This window comes from Cibotium barometz, chromosome 32 (assembly GCF_041138505.1).
Source record: "Cibotium barometz isolate CiBa-2024 chromosome 32, ASM4113850v1, whole genome shotgun sequence".
NCBI lineage: Eukaryota > Viridiplantae > Streptophyta > Polypodiopsida > Cyatheales > Cibotiaceae > Cibotium > Cibotium barometz.
In genome coordinates, this window is record NC_141077.1 from 24,327,473 (window position 1) to 24,335,417 (window position 7,945).

Consider the following 7,945-nt stretch of genomic DNA (forward strand, 5'->3'; position numbering starts at 1 on the left):
CATATTGGAGAAGAATATGGAGGTACTCTTGTTCATCAATGATGTCATCATCTTACCTCAAGCCTATTTATAATGCTCATTCTAATGAAGACCTATGTATGTGATTAATCCATAAATCAATAATCATGTGTTAATGATGTCTATTAAGCACCTTGGTTGTCCTTAAGCTCTTCGAAATCCTCTCTCCAAATCCAACAAGTTGTAGGAAATTTCTTAGTATGATTTATGGGAGGTTCTCAAAGAAATAAATTTGAAAATGACATTGGATCAGTTTTTTTGTCTTGTGTGTACCAAATTACCAAACATAGCTAATTTGACAATTAGTGGATATAGAGAAGATTGAAGAAGCAAACCCTAGTAAAGAGAGGAATAATGATGGTATCAAGATTGTACAACTTTCAAGGTACATCGGGTCATGGATTGGGATGCGACAGTTCCAAAAGTCACACTAGTGCAGTTGTAGGGTGCAAGGGAAGACCATCAAGGGAGTGGTCTTGCATGGCGGATTTAGAGTGATCTTGGATGGCATAGTTGGAAGACCATCAAGGGAGATTTGGAGTGGCATATTTGAAGTGGTCTTGGTCTTGGATAGAGGATTTGGAGTGAATATTCTTTTCGATGCTACTCATAGGGAATTGGGTACCATGGATCTAGAGTTGGTCCCATTTTAAATGGAGACTAAAGCCTCTTGTCTTGGTATGGGGTATGGAAACTCAAATAGCATAATATGTGATTTTTGGGTTCATGGTACTCATATTTCAAATAATTTTGCATATGGAAACTAATCTGGTACCTATGTGCCGAGGGTGTCACCCTCTTCATGAACTTTGATATCAAATTTTAAATACCTAGTATCATATATAGTTTGACGTAACAAGATTTCCATTCAAAATAGTAGGCATGAACACAAATCAAAAGCACGACCAAAAAGAAATGAAATCAGTAGCAAACAAGGAAGATGAATGTGGAATCGACCAAGTGCAAAATCAACAAAAATTTATATTCAATAGACGAGGAGTGTTAACACGCCACCAAACATGAAATTCACAACAAATTTGCGATAACTCAGACTTTGCACCCAAAGAGGAAGCAAAAAGAATGGAGTGCAGACGATGGAGCAGCTTGCCAAGCCCTCGAGATCAGTGGATAATTGATCGAGCTATCATTAGCATCACATCAACACCCAACAACCACCAATCCATTCTTGGACATTCTTTTCTGTGTGAGGCTTTGGGTACTCCACAAGTTTTGGCAAGGAAGCATCCAAAGCAAGTTTCATCTAGTTCTCCTTTATCTTCATTCTCTTAGAGGATGCTTCATTTCTTTCTTTCTCTTCTTTGGCTCCTCAACCTCCTAAGATTGGCTTTGTGTTGAAGGCCCAACTCCTTAAGCATGGCTCGTTATCAAGCGAAAAACTTAACTGTAGCTTCAATCTCACCCACCATTCATGGCTCAACTCCTTTAGCATGGCTTGTTGTTATGCAAAAACTTATGTGTAGCTTCAATCTCACCTACCATTCATTAGAAGATATGGATCATATGATTACATTGCTTTGGTTTCTGGTATAGTGGCAAGAATGTTGACTTTAAGGCCATTTGTTTCAAGAGGAGACTATAATGATGCAAGGATTTTAACAATTAGAGGTCTACAAGGGTTCCTCTTACTAAATTCCTTTTATAGTTAACCAAGACTACATTCATTGAAAATAGAAGAAATTCACCATACAAGGATCTTTCAACAGGACATTCCACTACCCAATGATCTCGCAAAGGAATTTACCCTTAAGCTCTAGCTGTATGTACATTATCATAGTTGGATTTTAGCAGCTTTATATTGTAGGGGAATCTATAATTGATTTTGATTGGCAAACTCCACCTCAGTACCTTCTTTGAGTGCACAAATTCTCCATTATTACATGGACAACTTCATTACCCAAATTCAATCCAATTTGAGAATCAGCATAACGTGGGATGCTTTGGTCCCAAGGCTTTGAGAGACTCATAAGTAGCTTTTGATTCATAATGGCATTTTTAAGTGCAGTCAATTTTCAAAACCACTAGATTGAAACTAACATAGGATCGTGAAGTTTAGTATTTCTTATGTGCCAATTAACTTGTGCATCCTTTCTGGGATTTTCAGATATCAAATGCTACATGCTCAAGAGTTCAAGTTCTAAACACAGGCAAAGGAAAGAATAAGGGGTTTTGGGAGGGAGGCTTCAAGGTTCACTTGCACACCCCAAAAGGAAAGGCCCCTCGTAAACGTATTCGATTGGATTCACTAAGTTGCTCCAAGTAAGGCATAACATGTATCATCATATAATATTTTGCTGAGGTACATGCAGCTTGATGTGGGCTTCAGGGAATAACAACGAGGCATAACATGTATCATCGTATAATATTTTGCTGAGGTACATGGAGCTTGATATGGGCTTCAGGGGATAACAATGAGTGTTGGACAGGATCTTAATCTCGGACCAGTTGACTGCTGGTTTGGGTGCATGGAAAAATCGTCATGGACGGCAGCATCACAAGTATAAAGTTGGACTTTAACCCACATGGCTGTCTCTAACCTAGGGAAGTGATAACCTGCCATCCAGCATGCAGTCAATACATGACAGCAATCAGTGCTGCCACCTTCAGCAGGTGGAAATACGAATCCATCAAGGTAGATGTGGGATAGAAACAACATAAACTCCTCTGGCTTCATGGAAAGCACCCATGTATCAACTTCAAATGGCACTACAGTACTTTTCTTATTAAGAAAACGAATCATGAAAAGAATCTAACAAGCAACATGCACTTCTATGCAACCCTGCAAAATTGAAATACCTGAATAAACCAAGGCTTTCACGGGCAACACAGGCTAAGCAGTCCATCTACAATCCACAACATATTTATATTGCTTGAGATGATGGTATCATGGTGGCCATTATTCTACCGTTCAACAAAAGATGTGAGGAAGTGTATAATAGCAAAACTAAACACAATAAGCATAGACAGATCCCTACACGTATAATTATCTGGAGGCAAAGGTTATATGATGAACCCCCTACATAGCTGTTGTCTTTACAGAGTGTGCAGGAGAAGGCAATTATATGATCAGCAAACTCCTGTTTTGCTGTCAACCAAGACTTTCCAAAAGTGTTTTTCCACACTTTCAGATCAAAAACTATGCTAATGAGGAAGCAGTTGCAAACTACAAGCCCAATCCAACTGTCCGCCCGTCGCGCCTTCGCAAGCCAGCACTGAACTGCCTTTCCAAATCCTGTTGTAGCTCTTGTTGCTTCTCCGTTGTGAACAATCCAGAAACATTGTCCCCACTCGGTGGTAAATCTGCTACCACTTCCCCTTTGACACCCTACAGTGGGGGAGAGGTAGGATAGGACACTCAGACTCTGAAATTGTGTCAGCTTCATGTGATGGAAAACATCGAGCACAAAAAGCACTAAGCTAATAAACTCATGTAAGTTAGGTATGCACTCTCATTAAGGCCATATCAACCAACGAACACAGTTATTTTATTGAATTAAAAGGGTTTTACTCAAAACTAGTTCATATAAACATACCATGAGCTTGTTAAACTTCTCTCGCCGCTCAGGATCGGCAAACTGAACCGTGTCCCATCTATTAGTTCCACTCGCAGCTGCATCAGGTACCTGCAACAAGAAGCACCCTGCTATTGAGAAACTCTAATTAAGGTTTAAGGACTGTCTTACAACATCAAAGCAGTGTGCAAAACAAGGTGAAACAACCAGACACTCCTGCAACACTCCTAACGGCTCTTCTCAAACCCTCTATTTCCTGCTATGAATGTTGTAGAACTGGAGCATCTTTGACCCTTTTAATTCAAAAACTGTGCAGGAGTGAGTGCACCGTGCAGGCACACATGCAATGGATCTCATGCTATGCGCGTTGCAGGGCTGGGGCATCTCATGCTGTGAATAGTGGAAGCCAGGGCACCTTTACGGAGCATGAATGCACTGCACAAGTACATGCCTGTGCACAGGGGCATACAATAGCACGCACACACAGAGAAAGGTCTAATAACATCTTTGGGGGGGCAAAATGCCCCATGAGACCAATGATGACACAAAAAATATGAGCACTGTGGTGGGAGATGCAGAGGAGTTCCCTATAACCTAAACAAAGCATAATGAAAATGGGAAAAAAAAAAGATAGAAACTTAGAGGTATGCGGAGAAGACATCAACAGGCATTGAAGGCATGATACATCAAAGCCTGATAGGGTTGCAGAGCCGTCTGAAGACCTCATCCAGTGACGGACACGAGGGGGATCAAAACTCATGGATCATAAGATCGAAAATGGTATTCTATTCCTGAGCAAGTGTGCCCAGGTGTGGCATTGCATGGAGGGTGGTACTTCTGGGTGTTTGATGGGTTGTGCATGTTGACGTCCAAGGGCATCTAGCAACAGCTAGGCATTTGAACGTCAGGATAGGAAAAATATTGCACGCCATGGGCATAAAGAGAGGTACTTGACATCAAAGGAAATGCACAGTGAAAGAACCCCTACCATCTAGGACCCTTCTTTACATAAGGAAAAGAATATTTTTGTTCTAGCAATCCAATTCACACAAACATAAGAGTAATCCTCCTCAACACACACCCAAATGAGGGTCAGAAGCAGTACCTGATTTTTGCTCCTCCATAGCATCTTCTTTTTCTGATCTACAGACTTATAGTCGCCAAGGTTTGTGGTGACTAAATTCAGCATGCACATTTTCAAAAATCCAACATCAGCAAACTAGAATAAAGCTGGTGTAAACCCAAGCGTCTAAATTTCAAACAATAAATAAAATCCTCCTAAAGGAACAAACCGTCTACATCTGACCTTCCTGCAAATGAAACAGGCATGGAGTTGGAAAGGCAAGATTGCGTGTCCATCCCTCAGCCCAAGTCGTCAGAAAAATAACGAAAAATGATATCAACAAAAAAAAGAAACTAACCACGCTCTGCTGCTTTCATAGCTGCCATCTTTGCCACTTCTGGATCGGAGGAGGCTGTAGCAGTGTCCAAAGCCTCTGCTTCAGGACCCCACTTCGTACCCTTAACGGACTTTTCATCCATAGTTGAGACCAATTTTCTGGACTCATCAGCATGATCAGATGCAGCCATGACAGATCTAAGTATGCCAGCAGTAGTGGCATCTTGAGATTCCCGTGGCACTTCAAAGCTGGAATGACTTAATTTTTTTGGCTCATTTGACTGTTTTCTGTCGTTATCTCCCTTCTTGCTGCCATCTTGTCCTTGTCGTGATCTCTCTTTCGAGTATTCGCCAGCGCCTTCATGTCCACTTGACAAAACACTGTCCTCCTTCCCGACATCAGAAGTGTGAACATACTTTTTCCGATGCTTCTCACCTCGTCCCTTGTGTCCCCTGTCTCTGCTTCTGTGATGATCGTCCTCATCTTCCTCACTCTCCTTTTCTTTCCCCTCCTCTCTCTCCCTCCGCCGGCTTTCCTTTGATCTCTCTGTGTCTAGCTTGGACTTGTGCCTCTCCTTGCCATCCATCTTCTCTGCATTCCAATCAATTCCCTCATCATCATCTGTATCTCTATAACTGATATCATTGTCCATCTTCTTACCATGTCTAGATCTTTCAACCTCTACATCTGAACCTTCATCCATCCATTTCCCTCCGTGTTTATCTTGCCCAGAATGACCTTCTCGATCTTTGAACTTGTAACGATCCCGGATATCACATTTATCCTCTCTATCCCTGCCTCTTTCACTTGCCCAGACATCACTGTTGTCCTCTCTATCCCTGTCTCTTTCACTTGCCCGGCTCTCTTTTCTTCTGTGCCTGCCCTCATCACTGCCCCTCTCTCTCACAGACCTTTCTGGGCTCTGCTTGGAGTACCTTCCATCATCATATCGATAATAATCTGCACGAGCATGAGAATCTCTGCCCAACGAGTTGTAATGACTTCGATCATGATAGCTCGTATGCCTCCTGTTATAGCTATGATCATAACCTTCAGCTCTACCATACCGATCACGGCTATGACTTTGATAGTTGTGCGAGTCTGCATCTGTTCCCTTCCTAGTGCGAATGATATCTCCCCTTCCCACTTCACTTTCTGATTCCAACTGCCTTCCCCTCTTTGATCCTTTGTCATCTTGGCTAACACAAGACGGACTTATATCACGCTTCCAACCACCTATCAAGCAGAATTTTAGACATTGACAGCATAAGCTGGGTGTCATATGTCGAAAGCACAGCCACATTCACACTCCCGCTCAGACAAATGCACATGCTTTAGATGGCTGCCTGATAGAACAATTTCTAGGCATATGCATTATTTTTTTGCTAATGTTTCACACACCCATAATATATATTGATGCAATTCTTTGCTTTACCTCATCAGATCTAGTTTATCAAGAAGTACCTCGAGAGGGAGGCGTGGGGGAACGTGAAGACGAAGGGGAATGGCGCCGATAATGCCGGCGGGAAACCTCATTGGCAGACTTTCTGAAAGATGGGCGTGATTCCCTGACATCGGGCGAGGGTGCGGACGGACTTGAATCCATGTTTGAAAGACCAGGCGTCTCTGCATTCAAATAAGCCATTCACAACCCTCTCATTAGTGCCCCATACATTCATCTAAACTAGGATGAAATGGCGAGCAAAAATCTGCAGGCCACAAAACTGCCAAAAGCACTAGGGTTTGCGTCTGCTCTGCAGGCAGACAAAAGCTCCTTCCTGAGGTTTGCTTTCTATACAAATGAATTCACAAGGCCTCAGGGTTTCCACAAAACAGCAGGGTCTCCTCTGAAGAAACTCGGTGTTACCCTAGGGGTGAAGTTCAAGCTCTCACAAAGATTAGGGTTTTCTGATGCTTTAAGCTTGGCACATTACCACTCAAAATAGGGTTTCTGCATTATTCTACACTTCTCTACACACCTAGACTGTGTGAAAAGCGTCTGCGAAAGCAAGGCGTTGAAGGAATACACCCATGGCAACTCAACAGATCGGAGCAAAGCTTCAAAAGCAAGAGTGGCAGCGGCCATACCTGGCAAAATTTCTCAGACCAAGTTGAAAACCCAACAGGAAGAGGACATCTTCATGCTCGGAGTAGCTGGGAAGAGAGAGTTGCATGTTAAAAAAAAGCAAATACGATAATCAACATATAGCTATGATGCATGACTATCTACATGTATAACAATATCAATTACCAGATGAAGGTCTTAGGTTATCTTAGAGCTATCATGCATGAATAACAATATCAATTACCAGATGAAGGTCTTAGGTCATCTTAAAGCCATCATGCATGAATAAATGCATGTATAACAATATCAACAATTACCAAATGAAAGTCTTAGGTCATCTTAGAGCCATCGTGCACGAATATCTGCATGTATAACAATATCAACAATTACCGCATGAAGGTCTTAGGTCATCTTAGAGCTATCATGCATGAATATCTGCAATGCATATGTATCTATAGATATGTTCCATGATAACCCATCTACATGTGCATTGCTTCGAGTGAGCACTGATATTTTAGGCAACCAGCGTCCCATTTAATAGAGCTTGAGGCATCAAATTATATGATAGTGTCATCATGAAACTCATTGAAAATGAAGGTGGAGAATACTTAGAGCAAACTATCAAGGCTATTTCCACATATAAAATTATGGACACTACCCGCAACACATGGACATGAGCATCTTCTCAAAAATTATACACCTATGGTTTAGATGTTGCTACTTTACATGTCACTTGCGTGTCTATTGTAACACCATGTTTAACCATCCGGGATCGATGTGCATCCAGAGCACCAAAGGAGAGATAGGACATAAGGCCTCCATATTTGTTAGAGAAAAACTACCCAATAATAAATTGCAAAGCAAGCATAGAATGAAATTTGCTCATAACACAAGATAATTTAGATCCAATTTGCCCTTACACAAGAGTGAGC

The 7,945-nt window shown here is 41.7% G+C and overlaps 1 protein-coding gene across 4 annotated transcripts; it reads right to left on the minus strand.

Annotated features, from left to right (window-relative positions):
• Positions 1–2,880: 2,880 nt before the first annotated feature.
• On the minus strand, positions 2,881–7,184 carry LOC147619996 (uncharacterized). Of its 4 annotated transcripts, none has more exons than XR_015261703.1 (6): positions 7,037–7,184; positions 6,413–6,574; positions 4,970–6,184; positions 4,654–4,858; positions 3,570–3,659; positions 2,881–3,361 (listed from the first exon to the last, which is right to left on the minus strand). XR_015261703.1 is itself a non-coding variant. In XM_086772119.1 (6 exons), the coding sequence occupies exons 2-6, from the start codon at positions 6,552–6,554 to the stop codon at positions 3,200–3,202; spliced, it is 1,680 nt and encodes a 559-aa protein (XP_086628245.1). In that variant the 5' UTR covers positions 6,555–6,574; positions 7,037–7,184; the 3' UTR covers positions 2,881–3,199. The 4 variants fall into 4 exon arrangements, 2 of the variants coding, with proteins under 2 accessions (XP_086628245.1, XP_086628244.1); XR_015261704.1 differs by having other exon boundaries at positions 2,881–3,398; XM_086772119.1 differs by having other exon boundaries at positions 4,654–4,724.
• Between the last annotated feature and the right edge of the window lie 761 nt (positions 7,185–7,945).

What these genes read in the sequence shown, in the direction of transcription:
- LOC147619996 (XM_086772118.1), bottom strand. Translation starts at nt 6,554, where the DNA reads ATGGATTCAAGTCCGTCCGCACCCTCGCCCGATGTCAGGGAATCACGC. An exon ending in TATGGAGGAGCAAAAATCAG is followed by an intron (nt 3,660 to 4,653) that starts GTACTGCTTCTG and finishes TTCTTGTTGCAG; the next exon opens with GTACCTGATGCAGCTGCGAG. An exon ending in AGAAGTTTAACAAGCTCATG is followed by an intron (nt 3,399 to 3,569) that starts GTATGTTTATAT and finishes ACACAATTTCAG; the next exon opens with AGTCTGAGTGTCCTATCCTA.